Source organism: Leptonotus elevatus, chromosome 5 (assembly GCF_054856555.1).
Source record: "Leptonotus elevatus isolate MCC_2025b chromosome 5, RoL_Lele_1.0, whole genome shotgun sequence".
NCBI classification, from domain to species: domain Eukaryota; kingdom Metazoa; phylum Chordata; class Actinopteri; order Syngnathiformes; family Syngnathidae; genus Leptonotus; species Leptonotus elevatus.
In genome coordinates this window covers 3504892-3526056 of record NC_141243.1, presented here as the reverse complement: position 1 = coordinate 3526056, position 21165 = coordinate 3504892, and the positions used below count along the sequence as shown (strand labels likewise).

Sequence of the window (21165 nt, the reverse complement as noted above, 5' to 3'; positions counted from 1 at the left end):
CGAAAACTCTTGATTTTCTATTAAGCAATACATACTATGGTATCATCGAAATCCAACGTTGATTAAACCCAGATTTTAAAATTACTGTACTTTACTCTTTAGAAACGCTCACAGAGCACTAAAACGCAACGTATAGAAAACCTTGGATTTTTCAGCATCCAGCATAACGCTTTGTTTTGTTTCTAAATTCTTACTGTAGATGTCAGTGTTTTAAGTTTTATATACTGTATTATCTTCTGTAATGTTACCCAGTTTATAGCCTGTATTTTAAATGAATTGTACGACACTTTCACAACACCAAATAAATCTGTTACTAGTTTCCCATCTGCTGCATTGATCTACCAAGAACGATCACACAGCAATCATCAAATAGGAAGAACACAGAATAATCATTATGTACATTATAACCAAGCAGAGAAAAGTTCGACAACCGAAAGTAATCAAGTGTACAAAACATTGACATTTATTCAATGAACGAATTTATAAAACAGTTCAAATAAAATCAACTGAAAACGTTGTGAGACAGACACCAGGAAGGCACAAAGTCGTGCAGCGCTTGAATGCAACATATATTTTAACGAAACAAAAAAAATAAAATAAAATATTTAGTGTATTTGTCTTTTTATACAGTAGCACTATAAGTGTTTTTCCACATGAAAACAAAACAAAGTGTCAAGACATCTAACGGCCGTTTTCCAAAGTTTTATTTAAACTATCAAAACAAACCTGTTAAACCCCCCCAAAATCACATTCCTTTAGAAAATGTTTCAAATGTCGAAAATCATTTATTTCAAAGCAGGGAGTCTGAAATGTGAGTTTTGTTGGTAGCGTTCTGTTGAGTTGTTGAAGCGTTTGTGGTCTACATTCTGTGGCGGGAGGCGTGACGCTGCAGCTCTTCTTCACTTTGGAGGTATCGTCCGCAAAAGTTGCAAGAGAACGTCATGCCGGCACCTACAACACCAAAAAACCAAACAAAATGCCCCAACATTACACCTATTATACACGCGTTAACACCTATTAAAAGTGTTTTTCTTTTAATAAGAAAAAAACAAACATTATTTGTAAAAACATACAGTAATTGAACAGATTGTTAGAAATTAGAAGTATTTGTGACTCAATGGATTGTGCAAATCTTTCTGGTGTGCACACCTAAACCACCAGGGGGCAGAGTAATAACACACCAATACACAAAGAAAAGTGATTCAGTAAGATGCAGTCATGTTAGTTGTGTTAAAAAAAATAAAAAATAACAGAGGATAAAGAATATATGCCTGTATGCTCTGCCTAAAGTTTGTGTTCAAATATCCCGTTGCCTAAAAGGTTAAAACGACCGCAACAGATGCTAGTTTTGTTAGCTCGTCGAATGGTATGTTGCATCTTGTGTTAGCATTAAGCTAGTGGACTTTGTCAGGCAAAGCGTTGAGGTTATTCTGAATACCCACAGTGTAATTCTTTCAAGTAGAAGCAGCAATCTGCAACTCAAAGCCTTTTTTTTTTTTTTTTGTTTGCACGCACCTCAAGACAATTCTTTTTGGTCATTTTTACCTTTGAGCTCAGACATGTCTCCATCTTGTGTGCAGGTATCCTCCTCCATCTTGATCCGCTTCGTCTGCCCTTCACAGTCTCGTTCTTCCCCCTCCTTCTTGCCTTGCTCTTTTAGTCCTTCACAGAGCTTCCTTTTGTGGGCTTTGTCCTCTCGAGGCGGCTCCAGGAGCGGGACCGAAGTTTCCCTCTTGTGCGTCTTCTTTGCCACTTTGCCGGAGCTCTCCGAGAAGTCTGCGTGGGGTTCCTTCCTTCCGTTGGAGGAACCGCGCGTCCCGCTCTCGCCGTCCAGCTCCGGCACGTGCTGCGGGATGTCGTTCTCCGCGCGCGCCTCGATGTTCGGCGTCTGCAGCTTCGAGCGGGGGTCTTTTGCCATCTCGTCCGCCGCCGCCCCCCCCGTTTCTTCTGGGTTCTCCGGGGGGCCGGCGTCATTTTGATGCTCCTGTTTGACAGCGGCCGTCTCGGCGAGGCGGTTCTCACGGTCGCTGCTTTCTTCCTCCGTGGGCTTGCCGGCGTGCGGCTCCTTCGCGTGGCTGAGAAAGTCTTCCGTGTTCTCGGGACGGGACCGCCGCTGCTGCTCCTGCTCGTTCTCAGGTCTTTGCTTGAGTTTCACCCGCTCCATTTGCTCCAGGTTGAGCTGCCCCACGAGCTCATGATTCCTCATCACCTGCAAAATGAACAAAATATTGCTATTTATTGGAATATCATTATTACCATTAAAGTTCTTAATTATTCTTGTTTTAATCATTTGTGTATTTGTCAATATATTTAATAAACATATTACTGTGCTTTATTACTGCAATAAAAGGGATGAAAAATTGCATTATTGAATATAATTTTCTATTTTTTTTAATGTAAAATCTATTTTATTAATATTTTCAATTTGTCTTTATATTCATTTGTATATTTTAATTAAAACGTGGTTCAAACCAAAACAGTTTATCTTTACTACTTTATTTCTTTATTCAATTAAATCCTACATAAGATAATACATAAGATGATTTTATGATTACAATTTTATAATTCAATAACATGTTATACTTTTTACAAAACATATGTTTATCAATATACAATATTAAATAAAATGATAAATTTTGTTGCAGTTTTATAATACTACTTAATATAATACCTATATTTGTATTTTATGTTCTGTATTTGTATTTTTTGGACATTTTATCAATAGTTTATTTTTTACATTTTATAATATGGGGTTATGTGTGTTATTTTTTCTTATTGTATTATTTTATTATAACATAAATAATAGCTTGTTTAAAAAACAAAACAATTTTATGACTGAAAATAATTGTATTATCCAATAATATTTTTATACTTTATATAATAATAAATTTGCTAAGAATGATTGAAAATCTAAATGTTACTTTTGATCACAATTTATGTTATTCAATTAAAAGATCGATATTTTATATTTTACTTTATTAATTCAAAAAAATCTAAAAATAATCTAAAAATACAGATTTTCACCATTATGTGGCATTGTGTAAATAAAGCTATCCCAAGGGATTGTGCGAAAAGTGACGCCACTCACTAGTACATATAAATCTAACGCATTATCATTATCATTATCATTATTACTGCACACTCACTTGATGCTTCGCGCACAGGTGTGCCTCCAAGTCGTCCAGCTTGGCGCAGTCGAAGTAGCAGAGGCGGCATCGGTAGGGCTTGACGCACTCGTGCTTGGCGGTGTGCAAACGCAGGTTGTCGGCGCTGGCGCTCGTGTACGTGCACACGTGACAGCGGAACACAAGGCCTTGCAGGTAACGCGACAGTTTGGGCCGCCGCACCTCCATGGGAACCACGCGCTCCTCTGCCGAACAATGCGATTTGACAATAATAAGCGCGCCGTTTATCAACGGCGGCGGGTCTGCTAAGGTCACTTCTATAACGTCAGGCAATATGGCTGACGCTGCTTTGAAAGCAGCTGGCAGCAAATGAGTTCATATCAAAAGATACAAGGTAACGTGAAAGGTACCGCGATGCAGCAGGACGTGGTCGATCATGTTGTTCTTGTTGTTGGTCTGGTAGAGGCAGAAAGGGCAGCGGAAGCCGTCTTGCGCAGCAGCTTCTTTCAGGAGTGTGGAATGACCCGTGTCCATGTGCACCCTCATGGCTCTCCTAAAGGGCACAAAAAGATTCATCAGAAAGGAAAATCCATTTTGAAATTTGGTGTCTATTTTTTTTTTTTTGGTGCTAAAGTTTTGCTAACACAACATATGGAACTACCGTATTTGTCATTTATATGCTTTTTCATTCAAATGTGCTTAATTTTTATTATCTGGTTGCATATATTTATGTGTATTATTAAACAACATTTAATACAACATGTCCAATTGTTGTAGGATAAAATTTTATGCATTATATTGATATGTAAAATTATCTATCACACTTATTCATTATATTACCATGTATAAATGGTATATTATTAATGAAAATAATTTTTTAATATTTTTTCCTAAAACACAAAAGACAATATGTACTAATAACATTAATTTGTAATTGTTTTATTTTACTACTTTAAACCATATTTAATGTTTTTTTTAATAACTTTTTATTTCGAATATAAAAACAAACAAACTTTTTTTATGTTAGTTGTCATTTAGTTAAACATTACTCCATTTCAATACCCTGCACTATATTTTAATAATATTCTATTTTATATGATCTCATTCACTCCCAGCCATTTTCACTGACGCAACCAACTTTGCTCCCCGTTTAACTGGATTTTGACCGATTTTGCAAAGCCCACGGATTATTGTGTTCTATTGCTATAAAAGCATGGAACCTACCAAAAGAAAGATTAGAGTCTCTTCTTTCATCAGGAAAAAAAACTATATTTCTATCGGTTTCCATTTTGCAGCAATTAGTATTAGCATATAGCTAAGTTTCATCATTATTCACATTTCTATTGAAAACACTGGCAAACAGGTTTTTTGCAACATGGCCCTGGCTGATCTCTTATACTATGCTGTCACCTAATTGCCGTTTTTTGTAATGACTATCATTTCTTTAACCCACTTCTGTATGTCAGAAGGCGCATCAAAGCCTTGTTTGCTCTTTCATAAAAAAAGAAGCAAAAACGTATAAATACGTTTTTGGGAGTGAATGAAAAAGTATTACAAACGTATTTACACGTTTTTGGGTTTGATTATTTGCTTACTTTACACATTTTCCTCCTAATCCTATATTTTTCAACTGATTAGTACGGGTACGTTATTTTATGCGTAGATGGGTAAGCATTATTAAGTACTGTTCGTTTTGTATGCAAGTATATGGCAAAGCGCATTTTTAATGACATTTAAGATGGTGTTCGTAAACCAGCGTATAATATGAACAATAGTACTACGGTAAGCAGCACTAAATGCTGACTGACTTTAAGCCGGTGAAGAAGTGGCAGTCCTTGCACGTGAACATCTTCCTGCCGTGTTTGCTGAGGTAGTGTCGCCGCATGCCGGACAGGTCCTCGCAAAAGAAGGAGCAGTTCTCGCAGCGGAACAAGCCGCCGCTCTCAACCTGCCGGGTGGCCGGCGCGGTAGCGGCTCCATTCTGAGCCATCAGGCTGAGGTGACTCAGCTGACGGCGCACCTCCGGGGACTCCAGGTACCAGTCTGCGCAAGATATTACGCAACATAGGCGTGAGTTTAGATGAGCGGGAATGCAGGAAGGTTCCGTTTGTATTCGTGATTTCATGACTTGCCTTTGGTACAACCTTCATTCGTTTTGGCCGAACTGATGACCCCGGAGCCTAAATGAAGTGTATCCGTGTCCGCGCTCTGAGGCATTCCGGTCTCCTGTTTGTCATCACAGGTTTCGAGGACGATATCTGGAGAAACAACAGACACTTCAATACAGAGGCAAGGAAGTTTCTTGGTTTTGTCATTTCACGCTTGATCGGTGGGAGGGCACTCCAGAGACCGACTATTTGGATACAAGCAATTACAAAATCCAGCTGTTTTTCTCCATCTCAGGGTGCGGCCATTTTGCCACTTGCTGTTGACTGAAGATGACATCGCAGTTGCTCAGGGCTCAGGCAATGACCAATCACAGCTCAGCTCCAGAAAACAGGTGAGCTGTGATTGGAGGTGGCAAATCCAAATCCAGAAAGTAAGAACCCCGCCAGAGTTTGTCTTTAGCCCCAGGTGCTAGCTAGCGAGCTCACTCGGCTAGCTAGGCACAAGGGGCTAACGCCAAACTGCGGCAGGGTGTTTACTTTCTGGACCTGGATTTGACACCCCTGTCAGTCAACAGCAAGTGGCAAAATGGCCGCACCCTGAGATGGAGAAAAACAGCTGGATGTTGACACACCATGGTGGTTTTTCAGCAAATGGTTGGTCCACAGGCCCATCAGGTTGGTACGGTAGAAGCAGATGGAGCACTGGAAAGGACGGATCGTTCCAGGCTTGTGGAGAAGATACTTGTTCAGGCTGTTGGGGTCAGAGAAAACAAATACACTTGTTACGTATTGAAGGTAGGAAATGAGTTAGGCAGACCGGTGGCTAAGTAGTAGGGAGACAAGTATGTTGGTAGTTAGGTAGGTGGGTTGATAGGTAAGGAAATGGAGGGTAAGTTGGTAGGTCATTAGGTAGGTAAGTAGAAAGTTAAGTAGGCAGGTAAGAATGGTAAGTATATGGGTAAGTAGGTAGAGAGGTGATTATATATTTTTTAGTGTATCACTTGGTGCTGTCACTATTGAGTATTTTTAGAGTCGATTAATCTACCCATTATTCAATTGATTAATCGACTAATCGGATTCATTTTAATTTTGTAGTAAAGTGTATTACAAAAGCATTTCCCCCCCAGATCACTGTTTATTAACCAGTATATTGGTGTTTATTTCGTACTTTATATAGTGATTTAAAAAAGGGGGGATTTATATTTTCCAAAGCAAAAACAGATGTTTGCAAATGTATCATTTTTATTAAACACAGAAGATAATCAGTCTTTTTCATGAAGGAAGCAAACAATTACTGTTGATGAATGAATCAGAGGATTTGGACAATTTTAAATAAAAAAAATGGCTACAAACGATTACTCGATTATTAACTCATTTACTCCCAGCCATTTTCACTGAAGCAACCCCCTTCGCTCCCGGCTGTTTTACTGGATTTTGACTGATTTTGCAAGGCCCACAGAATAATATATAAAACATGGAACCTACCAAAAGAAAGATTAGCGTCTCTTCTTTAATCAGGGGGGAAAAAGTATACACATTTCTATCTGTTTCCGTTTTGCAGCAATTAGCATTAGAATATAGCTAAGTTTCATCAATATTCACAAATCTATTTAGAACTGTGGGTAAATGAGCTTTTTGCAACATGGCCCTGGTTGATCTGTTTTGCTCTGCTGCCACCTGCTGGCCGTTGGTGTACTAACTACCATTTCTTCAACCCGTTCTCTACATCAAAGCCTTCTGTAGCATAAAAATAAAAAAAACCCATTAAAAACGTATATATACGTCTTTGGGAAACATTTAAAATAAAACATATTTATACCTTTTTGGGAGCAAATGAGTTAAAATAGTTGTCAATTAATTTTATCACGTCCTCGGCGAGTCCTGACTCAGGTGCGCATTACAGGATGACCTCGTCAAATGACAGGTGTTCTTACTTGAGTTGTGACAGTGACGCGGGCAGCTTCTTGATGGCTGCAAGCGCCTCGTGGCTGCGCTTGTGCGTTCGCAGACCGTTGCGCGACTTGAACGTGCGCTGGCACTGGCCGCACGTGTAACTCTCGCTTAGCGACTCTGCGTCCAATGGCTCGTGCTCGCCGGTCTTCGCGGGTGACGCCACCAAGCTGCTGATCAAGGGGGGTACTTCGTGTGGCGCGTTATAGCTCCAAAGGCCCTCTGTCGAAGTGTCCAGAAGTTTCTGTTTTCAGTGCGAAAGAAGAGAAATGTATTTTTAAAAAAAACGAAGTGAGGACAATTTGTACCATAGTCTGGGGCAAAAGACCTGAAACTACAATCTCAGATTTAAAAAAAATGAGGATTTACCGATTTGGATGTCTTCTTTCCAAGTGGCGTGGCCATCTTCTTTTTGCCCGCGACCTTCATCAAACTCTTCTCCCGGTGCCGATCCAGGTGGCCGCTGAGCGTCCTGATGCCGTTGATCGTCTTGTTGCAGCGAATGCACCAATACACACCCGTGGAACGGCCCACCGGGTAGACCACGGTAAAGTCCATTCGGAGGCCGGCACAATGGGTCGTGCAGTAGTGGGTGAGCAGCAGCTGCGGCGAGTCAAAGGACAAGTCGGGGCACTTCTTGCACTGACCCAAGAACGTCTGCTCGGTATCTTGCAAGCTTTGCTCCGAGTCTGGAGGGAGATCGTGAGGGGGAGGTCTTTTGCGTTTATTGTACGCCATCAGCAGCTTGTCTCTCGTCCTCGCATCCAATTGGTGGGTTTTGTTGTAGTGGTATGTCAGGTAGCGCCGTGCCCAGGTTCTGTACTCGCACAGCTGGCATTTGTAGAGCAGTTCCTCTCCTTCCGGGGGGTCTTCTGGTGGTTCCGAGTCGGCTACTTGCGGGGAAAGCTGCGCCTTTTGGACCTTGCGAAGGTACAGCGGTACAAAGTGTTTGTGGAAAGCGGTCTTTCCGTGCCATGTGGTGTAATGCGCTGCCAAGCGTTTCCGGATTACGGACGAATAGCAACACAACAAGCACTTGAAGAGGACGACCTTCTTTGGCAGTTTTCCATTGGGATTTGTGCCCATCAAAGGGGGGTCTACTGAAACCGATTCCTGAGATTTCGCATCGTCGGACCGTTCCGAGGGTTTTTCCTTTTCCTGTTTGGAAGCTCCGGTGTGTTTCTTGGAGCAGTGGATGGCAAGTTTTTTGAGTGACATGCAAATCCCCTGACACACGTCGCACAGGTAGCCCCGCTTGTTGTTGCTACCCGACTGGTAGTTGCTGCTGATGCTGATCTCGCCCCGTTCGAACTCGCTTATCCGGACGGCAAGGTCGGGATGCATCATCTGGCAGTGCGTGGCCATGCCGTGCGGCCGCGAGTTCACGTAGGGGCAAAGCGGACACTTGTACACTAATTTTTTGCTCTTGGTTGAAGCCTTGACCTTGGGTTCCGGTGGTGGATTATCAGGGGTTTGCTCGTAAAGCGGTGAAAAGTGTTTCAGGTAGGCGTCCTGGCCGTGCTTATTCTTATAATGGCTCCCGAGGCGCTTCTTCTTGAAGTAGGAATTGGAGCACAGGACGCAATTGTAGCGACTGACCTGAAAATGGGGCCCCTTGTGCTTCAGGCGCATGTGTCGACCAAACGCCATCTTGTTGCTGCAGCTGTACGAACACTGCTGACACCTGAAAAGTGTCATTTTGATTTTGTACGTTGCGCTTTTGGGGATCTTGACATGCGTTTTCTTTGCGGCGCTGTCCGGCGGAGCGTCGCCATGGTCCTTCTCGTGGTGTTTTCTTAGCTTCTTCTCGGTCTCGTGGGTCTGCGGACAGAGTTCGCACATGTAGCCTCGGAAGTGCAACGCGTCGCCGCCTTCCTGGCTGTGCTGCTTCCTGTCCCAGTGGCGAAAGTGCGCCTCGTCCACGTACAGGCTGTTGGCTCGGGACTGGAGGGCCGAGTGCCTCATCTGGCAGTGGGTGAGGACCCCCTGATGCTTGGTGTTAACATAAGTGCAGTACGGACACTTGAAAACATGCTGGTGAGTTTCTTCGTCCATATCAACACTACGTTCCGATTCTTTGGACATGCTGTTGCCGTCCTCCTGGATCAGAGACGGGGACTCAGCCGGGGACTGGACGGGGATCTGGTAATCATCACAACAGCTAAACGGTTTCTGGTGATTGTTCTTGCCACCGCTCGACTTCTTTCGGCTACCATTTTCCTTAATGCACCAGGGGTGCACAGCACGGTAGTGGTCCTCAAGTCCCGCCACTGAGCTCCCTTTGAAGGAACATGCTCGGCACGAATACGTCAGAGTTTCACTCTGCTCTCCACTGGCATTGGTTTCCTCCCCGTTGCCCAGATCTGGTCTTATCTGGTTTTTCTTTTTAAAATGAGAGCTTTTGTGGCCTTCCTTTAAGCGGGTGGTGATAAAATCCAGGCTGGACCTGCTCTCGGGATGTTCCTGGCGGTAGTGTTTGTACAACATGGTGGATTTTTTATGGGAGAACGTGCACATATCGCAATGGTAGCCAGCCGGTACATTCCCATGTTTGAGGTACACTTTCAAAACACCTGAACTCGAGTGATTTTCTCGCTGGCACTTGCGTGCGTGAATCCGGAAGAGGTTTGGATTTTGGGTCTTGTAAACGCAAGACTTGCACTGGAGGCTCATGAGTTTCTGGGGAGCTGGTTGGTTGTTTGTTGTTTTCTTATGTTGCGTTTCCTCACCGACGACGGCATTCTGCAACAGCTCAAGAGTCCGAAACGTGTACGATTGGATCTGTTTAGGCGTGGCCACCATGCCGTTGTGTTTGCTGGAGTAGTGCTGGACCACTTTGGAGACGGTACTGCGCCGGTAGTGGCAGAGGTGGCAGAAAAACGTGTGTTCATCGCCCTCGTTCAAGATGGGAAGAGGCAGCGAAGAAGAAAAGCACTGATTATCAGCTTGGGCTTCGGATTTTTGCAACCGACTGTGTACTTTAGTCGTGTAGGCCACAATATCTTCGCTGCTGGTCCGGAGTTTATCATGTGTTCTGAACTGGTGGACCATCACTCCTTTGATGGTGGGATTCCCGTAGTTGCACTTATAGCAGAAAAACAAATTATCGGCATGCGCATAAATGTTGAAAGTTGTTGATTTGCCCTTCGGCTTCAGTTCTTCAAATTTAGCGCCATTCGAATCGGGTGAGGTTGTTCCGGGCACTCGATTTTGGACGAGCCTCTTGGCTTTATGGGTTTGTTCATAGTCAACTCCTTTGCTCTGGTCGTCTGCGGAGTCAACTTTCTCTGGTACCAAAGATTCGGACTTAACGTCTGCGATCTTAACTTTGCCCTTATTTTTTATTTGCACTTTAGAGCTTTTTTTTACTTTCTCGGGTATAGACGATTCTGACTTGACTTCTTGGATCTTAACTTTGCCCTTTGTTTTTGTTTGACCTTCGGAGCTTTCACTGACTTTTCCGGGTGTAGACGATTCCGACTTAGCTTTTAGGATCTTGACTTTTTCTTTGGTTTTCATTTGCACTTCGGAGTTGTCTCTGACTTTTTCAGATATAGACGATTGCGGCTTAGCTTCAAGGACCTTAACTTTGTACTTGGTTTTCAATTGCGCTTCGGAGCTTTCTCTGACCTTCTCGGTTATAGAGGATTCCAACGTAGGTTCTTGGATTTGAACTTTGTCTTTTGTTTGAGCTTCAGAGCTTGGACATCCTGGCCTCTTATTTGACACAACGCCAGCCTGTCGTTTTATCATGTCGATGGTGACGGCTTCTTCTGGGTGATTTTTTTGGTAGTGGACTTGCAACACGATGACGGACTTGTGACGAAAGGGGCACTTGTTGCATACATACAAGGCTACGTTGGGCCGAAGGGCTTCTGAAGCGGGGGACTTGATGGGCGGAGGGTCTTCTTGCCGTGGCACGAACACATACTTGAGGAAAATCAAGGCATTTAGCGCATTGGCCGGGGGATGCCTGTCCTTGTAGTGCTCCTTAAGCATATCCAAACTATTGGTGGTATAAGCACAGGTGAAACATTTGAACGCCAGGTTGATCTGGTCTAGTCCCAGCGTAAAAATATCCGGGGACCCTGCATGCTTGTCGCTGTAGTGCTTCCTGAGGTCATCTTCCTTCAGGAACTCAATGGGACACACCAGACAGCGGAAGGTGGCGCTCTGATCGTTCTCATCCCGGATGTAGTCAGAGTTGTAGCGTACGTACGGGTGGGTTTTGTGGTAATGGGCAGACATGTGATTGAGGTTGTCGTCTTTGTGGTTGCAGTGCTTACAGCCGTAGGTCGTGCGGATTACTCGCTTGTCTTCGTCATCTTCGCTCACTTCGAAGGAGAGCTCCTTCTTGTCTGTCGCTTCTGGTGCCGTCTTCTCTGTGTCGGAGGTTTTCTTGCTACCCGGGGCGGGAGCTGCGATGATGGGGCGCATCCGATCGACGAAGAGGTGGTCTTCCTTCAAGTGAGAATGGCTGCTGGACATGTCTATGGTGGCAGGGGTAACGTCGTTTGACTCATTATCTGATTGGTTTTCCGACTCGTCTGGCTGGCTATCGGCGACCATGACATTTTTGCAGACGGTGGAAGCTTGTAGTGGTTTTGTGTATGTCTTTAGATCCTTGGACGAATTAAGAGTCATTTTTGAGGTAGAAATTAAATGTGTCTCTCCGTCGTCTTGGTGGTCTCGGTCCTTATAGCTGGAGGTCTTAGGGATGACCCGCTTGTCTTCGTCATCTTCGCTTACTTGAAAAGACAGCTCCTTCTTGTCTGTTGTTTCTGGTGCCGTCTTCTCTGTGTTGGAGATTTTCTTGCTCTCCTGAGCGGGTGCTTCGATGATGGGGCACATCCGATCGACAACGTCTTCCTTCAAGTATGGATGGCTGCTGGAGATGTCGATGGTGGCAGAGGAAACGTTGTTTGATTCCTCATCTGATTGGTTTTCTGACTCGTATGGCTGGCTGACGGCAACTGTGAAATATTTGCTGACAGTGGAAGTTTGTGGCGGATTATTGTCTGTCTTCAGATCCCTGGATGAGTTAAGAGTCACTTCTGAGGTAGAAATTAAGTGTGCCTCTTGGTGGTCACAGTCCTTACCGCTGCAGGTCAGGGGGATGACCCGCTTGTCTTCGTCATCTTCGCTTACTTCAAAGGACAGCTCCTTCTTGTCTGTTGTTTCTGGTGCCGTCTTCTCTGTGTTGGAGGTTTTCTTGCTCTCCTGAGCGGGAGCTTCGATGATGGGGCGCATCCGATCGACATAGAGGTGGTCTTCCTTTAAGTAAGTATTGCTGCTGGAGATGTCGATGGTGGCAGGGGTAACGTTGTTTGACTCGTCATCTGATTGGTTTCCCGACTCGTCTGGCTGGCTATCGGCGAACGTGAAATATTTGCTGATGCCGGAAGATTGTAGTGGTTTCTTGTATGTCTTCAGATCCCTGGACGAGTTAAGAGTCACTTTTGAAGTAGAAATTAAATGTGCCTCTTTGTCGTATTGGTGGTCACAGTCCTCACCGCTGCTGGTCAGGGGTATGACACGCTCGTCTTTCTTGTCTGTTGCTTCTGGTGTAGTCTTCTTGGTTTTAGAGGTTTTCTTGCTCTCCAGGGCGGGTGCTTGGATGATGGGGTGTATCCATTCGACATAGAGGTGGTCTTCCTTTAAGTAAGTACGGCTGCTGGAGATGTCGACGGTGGCAGGGGTAACGTTGTTTGACTCGTCATCTGAATCATCATCTGATTGGTCATCTGACTCGTCTGGTTGGCTATTGGAGACCATGACATTTTTGCTGACGGTGGAAGTTTGCAGTGGTTTCTTGTGTGTTTTAAAATCCCTGGAAGAGTTAAGAGTCAATTCTGAGGTTGAAATTAAATGTGCCTCTTTGTCGTCTTGGTGGTCACAGTCCTTACCGCTGCAGGTCAGGGGGATGACCCGCTTGTCTTCGTCATCTTCGCTTACTTCAAAGGACAGCTCTTTCTTGTCTGTTGCTTCTGGTGTCGTAGTCTTGGTTTTGGAGGTTTTCTTGTTCTCCGGGGCGGGTGCTTCGATGATGGGGTGTATCCGTTCGACATAGAGCTGGTCTTCCTTCAAGTAAGTATGGCTGCTGGAGATGTTGATGGTGGCAGGGGTAACGTTGTTTGACGCGTCATCTGATTGGTAATCTGACTGGTCGTCTGATTGGTCGTCTGACTGGTCGTCTGACTGGTCGTCTGACTCGTCTTGTTGGCTATCGGCGACTGTGAAATAATTGCTGATGGTGGAAGTTTTTGGTGGTTTCTTGTATGTCTTCAGATCCCTGGACAAGTTAAGAGTCACTCTTGAGGGAGAAATTAAATGTGCCTTGTTGTCATCTTCTTTTTCTTCATCATGATGGTTAGCTGAGACGGCCATTATTTCAGTCTCTAGCTTTTGGGTTACATCTTCTTTCAAGTTCTTGCCATCTTTGAGGTGTTTCAAATCCTCAGAGGGATCGGTTTGAAGACCGCCAAGCGGGCTTTCCGGGGTTCTTTTGGGAGAGTCTTTCTTGGCATGGTTATTCAATTTGAGATCAGAGCCGTGGACATGACCAATGTGTTCCACCAGGAAGACCTCGGACTTGAACTTGAGCGGACAACGGCTGCACTGGAACAACTGGCTGGGCTGGGCATCTGGGTTGTGCATGATGTCGTCAGCGTCTTCTTCTTTTTGCATCTCGTTGTAGGAGGTCATCGCAGTGACACAACCTAGATGGTCATTTATTGCAAAGCACACAAAAATACTGAAATGTCATCTGGGCCTAGTATTTTTTTATTTTTATCAAACAATAAAAAAAAGAAAATTGCATCAACCCCAAATTGTAACAACAGCAATTACAATCACACAGTAAAAAAAATAGAATTACTGTTAAAGCAAATTATTGCATAATTTGCTTTTCCAGTAATTCTATATTTTTTTATTTAATTTGTTCTTGCTGGAGCATCATAAGATTAATTTGTTCCTTGAATTTGCTGCTGTGCTGAGGTTTTGGTAGGCATGATCTTCATCATCATGTCTCTTTCGGCGTGGTCTTGTGACTCGATGCAACAGAACAGCAAACATTTTCAATGGTTATTTTAATCTTTTGCATTTAGTTTAGCATTTTAGCAGTTTAGCATTTAATTGATTTATCAAAGCCTTGATATCTACAGAACACACTTTCTATCTCATGTCCGTGATCCTGGGGGCAGGATCAATTTGGAAACCTCAACCCGAGAAGTTCAGTGTTTTGTTTTGTTTTCCCAATCCAGCAAAGTTTTGAAATACCAGGTAGAATATCCTGATCTATGGATTAAGAAAGTGGTATTTTAGAAATCTGTATTAATTACAGGACACAAGCTTTTTCTTTTACTATGTGTATTATTTCTTGACATTTTCTATATTTCTATAATTGGTGAGAGAAGCAAATGTACAATGCGCGCACAAAGACTATTTTTCTCTGTGGATTATTTCTATCGTGCAAAAGGTGCCACCCTCACTCTGACCATGGCCATACAAAATCGGACCAAAATCCAGATCCTCAATTTACAAATAATGGCAAATCAGTCAGGAGTACAGAACATGTTTTTTTCTTGTTTGACATGCCCTACTTTTAAATGACACGTGTGGCAAGCATTATTTTGTCTTGTCCTGATTTTATTACAAGGCTTTAAGTGATGCCTCAATAGCCGCAAATAAGTGGCAACCTAGTGAACGTTCATCACAACAATGCAAGTGTGCAAGTGCTGTTTAGCACATTGGTTGGAACGATAGGAGAAGCATGTAGTAGTCAATGCATTAGATCGGAGTCACTGTAATAAAATTATTTTATATGCATTTAATTGTCAATGCAGTGCCACAATAATGTTGACATATAACAATAGCAAAAGTGACTATAAAGTGGGCAAGTACAACTTCCAACCGAGACGGGCTGTGATTGAATGGAAGACTAGCGATAAAGCCGCTATGCATCTCCGTTCTCTGTGAATAAACTACACATACTCACCTGGAAATAGTCCAGGGTTCGAGGTTTAAACAGCAACACCTCGAATAAAAGACGCTAAAGCAGCACACATTTCCGCCATTTTTCGCGCGAGCGAGAACCTACTGTCGCGTGTAGAAACTCAGCTTCCGGTCAAGGTCGTGGCTCTTTCGCAGTAAAACGATTTTGCCCCACTCAATGCTGTTTCGTAATGCCAAACTATTTCTTATACTGAAGGTACCCAGACGGAAGTTGGGTTGTCACAAAGCTCACGGAATTCGTCACATTTACTTTTATATTTTAACGTGAAAAGAGGAGTTTCAATCCTTTGCGAACCGTCTTTGGTGAATATTTGCACACTAAAAAGGATCATCATGCAATTATCATTACGTTAATCACAACAAACATGTATCAATACATTGTCCCAATCCCATTAATGAGAGCACCCCCAGTGGAAGGCATGCTGAAGGTATTAAAGCACTCGCGTATCGATTCAGCAAATCTAAATGTACACACCGTGTTAATTTTGATTTTGAGGCGCAGAATTGGTTTTATAATATTTTATCATGCTTTTTTTTGCCCCCCCCCCGCCCCCAAAAATAAAATAAAATAAATGTTTTTCCTACAATTTTCAACCAAACCCAAAAAAAAAGAATATATATATTTTAATTGGTCTAAGATCTTCGTAGGAATACTGGAATACCTTTCTCACATATTAAACTTTTTGACCTAAATAAATCTCTAGATCAAATCACGGCTTTTACAATGGTACAACTGGAATGAGAGCTTCGTTTTCTTCCGGATTTATTTGGGAACGGACCGTTACAACAGGAAGTGTCTCAAGCGACCAAGTAACACAAACAAGAGAGGTAGTTTATAATTACGACCCCTTAATTTTTTTCTTATGACTTATTCGAAGCCATTATTTGGTTTAATCGATTTTAAACTTGTAATTTGGGCTATTTCATGACCAATATTGACTTGTTCTCAGTTTGGCGTCCTCGGTGAAGCGTTGTTTTTGTCCGGACCTTTTTCGGGACCGACTACCCCAAAAGGAAGTAACCGCAAAAGGTGATAATAATATTATTTTGCTACTTATCCTGAGTCTTTCTGTATTTATGTACGTGTTAAACTTGTATGTTTGTTTTTCCCTTCCAGTATTTTGACCAAGCTCTGATTTTGTTGCATTTTGACGTCTTTGTTCAACAATTTGGGGATGACCACTGTACAAGGAAGCGACCAGTGACATTAACGTGAAGGTAAGAGCATGTCCCCGCCCCTACGTTTTCTTTATACTACCTGTCGACATATATTTGTTCTTTTCTTTTTACCTGTAATTATAATTGATCGGTTGGTTGGTTTGTTCGAGGGGGTGTTTTGTGTTTTCTGTTATATGCTGTGGTTGCCGAAATAAACTTAATTCATTCAACTGTGTCTCCTTGAAGCCAATACGCTTCACGTGAAAATGACATTGCACAGGGGCGTCCTCGGATTACGACGTGGCACATATGTAATAATAACCCTAGTGTTACGTAAACCGGAGCACTAAACGAACAAGGGGGTAGGCAATGCAATTACTAGGCATATTTGGCATAATAATATGTTTATACCTATTTTCCCTTTCAGTAGCATTCGAATTTACAGAAAAGTTAAACGCACACAACTGATTACTTGCGGCAACAAAGAGATTGGCTGCTCTTGCGTATCTATGATCAGTCATTTTGTGTGTGTGTGTTCAGCGTAGGCCTGCAGATGGGATTCCACAGTGAATGACAACACCCCCGGGACCCCACCAGAATCACCATGCTCCCAACTAAACTCACTTGGGGTACGCTGACCGCCCTCGGGAGGCTCCATCGGCGCCCCGCCTGCTCCTCGGGCCTCCACACGCTTCCCAAAGAGGAAGAGCCACAGTCCGGAACATTCCGTGTGCGTCCTGGCATCCGCAGAAGCGTCCCTTCATTAGTTGGTCACGCAAGGAGAACGTTCAGCGTGTCCCCAGCGGCGATTGTGAATGCAGCCCCGGGGCCCGTCCAGCCGTATCTACGCTTAATGAGGCTGGACAAACCAATAGGTGTGTATGCCAACACTCACTGGCCGTAATATTAGATACACAATCAATTGAGATCTTATTGTTCTGAGTGGAGGTCTTTCTGTTGAATGCAGATCATTTCATCCCTCATCTTTGCTTTCTTAAATGTCATTTTATCAGCTACGATGACAATAGACACTGTTTTTAGTAGAGGTGTCAAAATGAATTGACAACTATTTAATGAAAATGTCCACTGGATTGCCTGAGCCTGATGTTTTTGTGCATGGTAGGCACATGGCTGCTGTACCTTCCATGCACGTGGAGCATCGCCCTGGCCGCCGAGCCGGGCTGCCTTCCGGACTTGGCGATGCTGGCCCTGTTCGGAACGGGCGCCGTGCTGATGCGCGGGGCCGGCTGCACCATCAACGACATGTGGGACAAAGATTTTGACAAGAAAGTAACGTCACGTCACGTCACGTCCTCGCTTTTCAACAGACGTCGCGTCACGTTTGGTTCTGACTGGTTTTGCCGTGCAGGTGGGTCGGACGGCCACGCGGCCCATCGCTTGTGGGGATGTTTCCCGTCTGCAGGCTCTGGTGTTCCTGGGAGGGCAGCTTTCACTCGCTCTTGGTGTGCTCCTCCGCCTCAACTATTACAGGTGCATGTCAGGGTTATAATGGTTCTGGATTTTTCATTAAGTTTTTGTTTCATTTTGACTTTTGTTTTTCAAATTCAGTTACGTTTAAATTAGATTTTAGAATGGGTTTGTTTTGTTTCGTTTTTATGGTTTTTGAAAATGGTTTGTTTTTTTAATTAGTTTTTAATATTGGCTTTTTAAAATATCTATAGCACATTTGTTGAGTGTAAGGTTCCAATTAGTATTATTAATAAAGTGAGCGACAATTTCCAAATGACTATTTGACCTTCCTTCTGCTGTCCAGTAGTACCAAAATGTACTTTTTGAAATCCAACATTTTGGATTGGACATCTTTTTACATATTTTCAGTATTGCACTGGGCGCCGCCTCCTTGTCACTTGTGGTCACGTACCCGCTGATGAAGAGGATGACTTACTGGCCCCAGCTGGTGCTCGGTAGGAAATGTTTTGTTTTTTCTCTCCATTTTTGTACTTCTAGTGTAACTTTGTTGCATGCATTGAGGTCTGACCTTCAACTGGGGGGCGTTGCTTGGCTGGGCCGCCATCAGAGGCGCCTGCGATTGGTCCGTGTGTCTCCCCCTCTACTTCTCCGGAGTCATGTGGACACTCGTCTACGACACCATTTATGCACATCAGGTAAGGAAATAATCATCGCAACAATATGTAATAGATTCTTCAATGATGCACGTAGAATCCCTTGCTTGGGAAAATGCAGATTTTTTCTCCTAAGATTGCAACTTTTGTAAATATTGGACCAATGTTTTAATTGGTGTCTTGAAAAAATGACGACATTATTGTAATTGGGTTCAATTTTATTTTCTTAAAATAATTTTTTTTGTCAATAAAACATGCCTTTATTTTTGGGGAAAATAGGGAATAATAAATAAAATGTTACTCTCATTAGACTATGACACTTTGTTTTGAATTATCAGATTTCCTATCCTTAAAAAAATCCTAAACTTTATTGTTGTAAAAAATACTTTTAATTTCAAAAAATAAAACTAGATTTTTCTTAAAAATCTAGTTTTATTTTATTTTTTTTAAATTAAGAGTGACATTTACCATTTAAAACTTCTAACCCAAAAAAATACAGTTTTTTTTTTGTTCTAAAAAAACAAGGCCTTATAAATATTTTGACTTCTGTTCGACGGGAAACATTGTTTTTATTGGTTATTGAATTGTGTGCTATAGTCTTTTGACGTTTTGTATTGTACTGCAGTATTGTGGGAGAGCCCGACTGGGGACTCTACAGTATATGCATCACATCAGCTGCAAGCTAGTAACTACATACCGGTATATTATATATATATATACTATACTAAATCTAGAAAAGCACATAATGAAATCGATATATTATTATCATTATTATTATAGTAATGCGATTAAAAAAACAAACAAACAAACCTGTAAGCGTCCATATTTGTTCCCATGGGGATTAAGGACAAGGAGGATGACATCAAAGTGGGCGTCAAGTCGACAGCGCTTCGTTTTGGCGAGCAGACCAAACTTTGGTTGAGCGGCTTTGCGGCGGCCATGATGGCGGGCCTGGTGACGGCGGGAGTGCACGCCGAGCAGACCCTCCCGTACTACGTCACCCTCGCCGCTGTCACCCTCCACCTAACACGCCAGGTGAGCGCGTCCGTCCATGTTCTCACAACCCTCACAATCAAAGCCAATAAAAAGTTTACCATTGCCTATAGGATGGCATAAGATGGCAGCAAAGCACTACTTTGGCTACGGCTTGACTAAAATGAAGCTCCTTGCCACCAATATGACACCAGATGGTGTCAATCAACCGAGTGACAGCTCGTAACTTGAAAACTCTTTAAGTTTGGGCACTTGTAAGTCAAGGTAGCAAATTAGCAATATATCTCTGTTCAACAGATTTCCACCCTGGACATGAAAAAGCCGGAGGACTGCTGGAAGAAGTTTGTATCCAACCGAAATCTTGGACTTTTACTACTTTTAGGAATCATCGCTGGTAACCTGTGGAAAAACAGACTAGAAACAATAACATTATAAAGACCGGAAATGGTCACATAGAATTTTTTTTTTTTTGATGTAATAGGAACCTGCATGAAATGCATGCAATCAAGTATATGGATTGCATCATCAAATACACTCGTTTGCAGTCTTTCATTTTACAAGAATGGTCAGATTTTCCCCCTCAAAAATAAAGTTGTAATTATGCAAAAAAAACAACAACTGATGAGATGAGAAGATAAAGGAATAAAACAATTTTCATAATATTTCTATTTTTCACTTTGGGATTAAAAATAAAATAAAAGCAGTGGTATTATTTGTATTTTTTTTTGGGGGGGGGGGGATTCTGTTTATTCATGTATTTACTATTTCAATATTTAAACCTGATTTTGGACATCCATCTGTCAGCAAGCGATACCTTTTACAAGTGAATTTAATGTTGTCCCCTTCACAAAGATTTTTTTCAATCTTGTTCATGGTAGACAAAGCTCAATTCAGAAAACAAGTCAACCTCAACAATGATTGTATCTGGAGATGACAGAAAGTCATATTTTGTCTTCAAGCGTTCGAATGACATGAACGAACCCCAATCAAAGCATTTCTCTCGGTGCTGAATTCCTTTATAATGTCATCTATCCAAAATTGTGCTGTCCAAGGTCATGTGACTTTTGTTTTGTTTTAACTGTGTTTTAGGTGACAGTCTTACTTTCAGTCCGAGACCATTGTAAACCTATCAATCTATACAGATTTTTGTGGTTATTTTCAACAATTATCACAAAATATTCTCCAAAGTCACCTTGTAACCTGGAATGTTACTTTATTAAGTACAGCTTGTAGTCTGGAGAGTTACCATGAGTCTCTGAGATATAAAATAATGTAATCTTCTAGGTCATATTTTATTTTTATTTTTTATAATTGACCCACCTGGTACCACTTTATATCAGGATCTTGTCTGATTATTTCAGGCTCAAATTGCCGAGACAAGAAGCTCAATCTATTAATAAAAGAGAATGTGAATAAAATCTGTCTATTGGCGCTTATTTTTGCTCGAGGTTTATGGTACAGGGTTTTGATCCAATTAATAAATGAAAGGCCAAGTCCAAATGTGGCCATTAGACATATCTAGTTGACCTAGTTGAATGAATATTAATTACATCCTGAAATGTCCTGTAAAATTCTGGATAAAATCCATCCTCCCACTAGCAATCTGCCTGCTTGTAACAAGTCCAGAACTTCCTCCATTTCTTTTGACCAAAATGGAGATTCAAGACTATTTTGTTCTTCTTGGTTGAGGTTTGGCAGTTTAATTATTATGGATGAAAAGGTGTCAATGATTTT

The 21165-nt window shown here is 42.4% G+C and overlaps 2 protein-coding genes across 4 annotated transcripts; one reads left to right on the top strand and one right to left on the bottom strand.

Annotated features, from left to right (window-relative positions):
* Window positions 1-689: 689 nt before the first annotated feature.
* On the bottom strand, window positions 690-15293 carry LOC147173360 (zinc finger protein 462-like). The gene is made up of 10 exons (XM_086076934.1): window positions 15180-15293; window positions 7553-13902; window positions 7168-7427; window positions 5866-5984; window positions 5258-5383; window positions 4934-5168; window positions 3536-3678; window positions 3147-3370; window positions 1546-2209; window positions 690-951 (listed from the first exon to the last, which is right to left on the bottom strand). The coding sequence occupies exons 2-10, from the start codon at window positions 13886-13888 to the stop codon at window positions 860-862; spliced, it is 8199 nt and encodes a 2732-aa protein (XP_085933060.1). The 5' UTR covers window positions 13889-13902; window positions 15180-15293; the 3' UTR covers window positions 690-859.
* Window positions 15294-15952: 659 nt separating this feature from the next.
* On the top strand, window positions 15953-20140 carry coq2 (coenzyme Q2 4-hydroxybenzoate polyprenyltransferase). Of its 3 annotated transcripts, XM_086075992.1 has the most exons (10): window positions 15953-16024; window positions 16147-16226; window positions 16314-16414; window positions 16895-17229; window positions 17478-17644; window positions 17724-17845; window positions 18194-18279; window positions 18347-18480; window positions 19285-19473; window positions 19729-20140. In XM_086075992.1, exons 4-10 carry the CDS (start codon window positions 16959-16961, stop codon window positions 19864-19866), a joined length of 1107 nt encoding a protein of 368 aa, XP_085932118.1. In that variant the 5' UTR covers window positions 15953-16024; window positions 16147-16226; window positions 16314-16414; window positions 16895-16958; the 3' UTR covers window positions 19867-20140. The 3 variants fall into 3 exon arrangements, with proteins under 3 accessions (XP_085932118.1, XP_085932119.1, XP_085932117.1); XM_086075993.1 differs by having other exon boundaries at window positions 15982-16226; window positions 16900-17229; XM_086075991.1 differs by having other exon boundaries at window positions 15982-16226.
* The last annotated feature ends 1025 nt before the right edge of the window (window positions 20141-21165 follow it).

Bases quoted from the DNA above. Each gene is read 5' to 3' on its own strand.
- LOC147173360 (XM_086076934.1), bottom strand. From the start codon at position 13,888: ATGACCTCCTACAACGAGATGCAAAAAGAAGAAGACGCTGACGACATC. The intron at 3,679-4,933 runs GTCAGTCAGCAT...TGTGCCCTTTAG, and splicing joins CACTTCTTCACCGGCTTAAA to GAGAGCCATGAGGGTGCACA. The intron at 3,371-3,535 runs GTACCTTTCACG...ATTGTTCGGCAG, and splicing joins CCACGTCCTGCTGCATCGCG to AGGAGCGCGTGGTTCCCATG.
- coq2 (XM_086075992.1), top strand. From the start codon at position 16,959: ATGCTCCCAACTAAACTCACTTGGGGTACGCTGACCGCCCTCGGGAGG. The intron at 17,230-17,477 runs GTGTGTATGCCA...TGTGCATGGTAG, and splicing joins GAGGCTGGACAAACCAATAG to GCACATGGCTGCTGTACCTT. The intron at 17,645-17,723 runs GTAACGTCACGT...TTTGCCGTGCAG, and splicing joins ACAAAGATTTTGACAAGAAA to GTGGGTCGGACGGCCACGCG.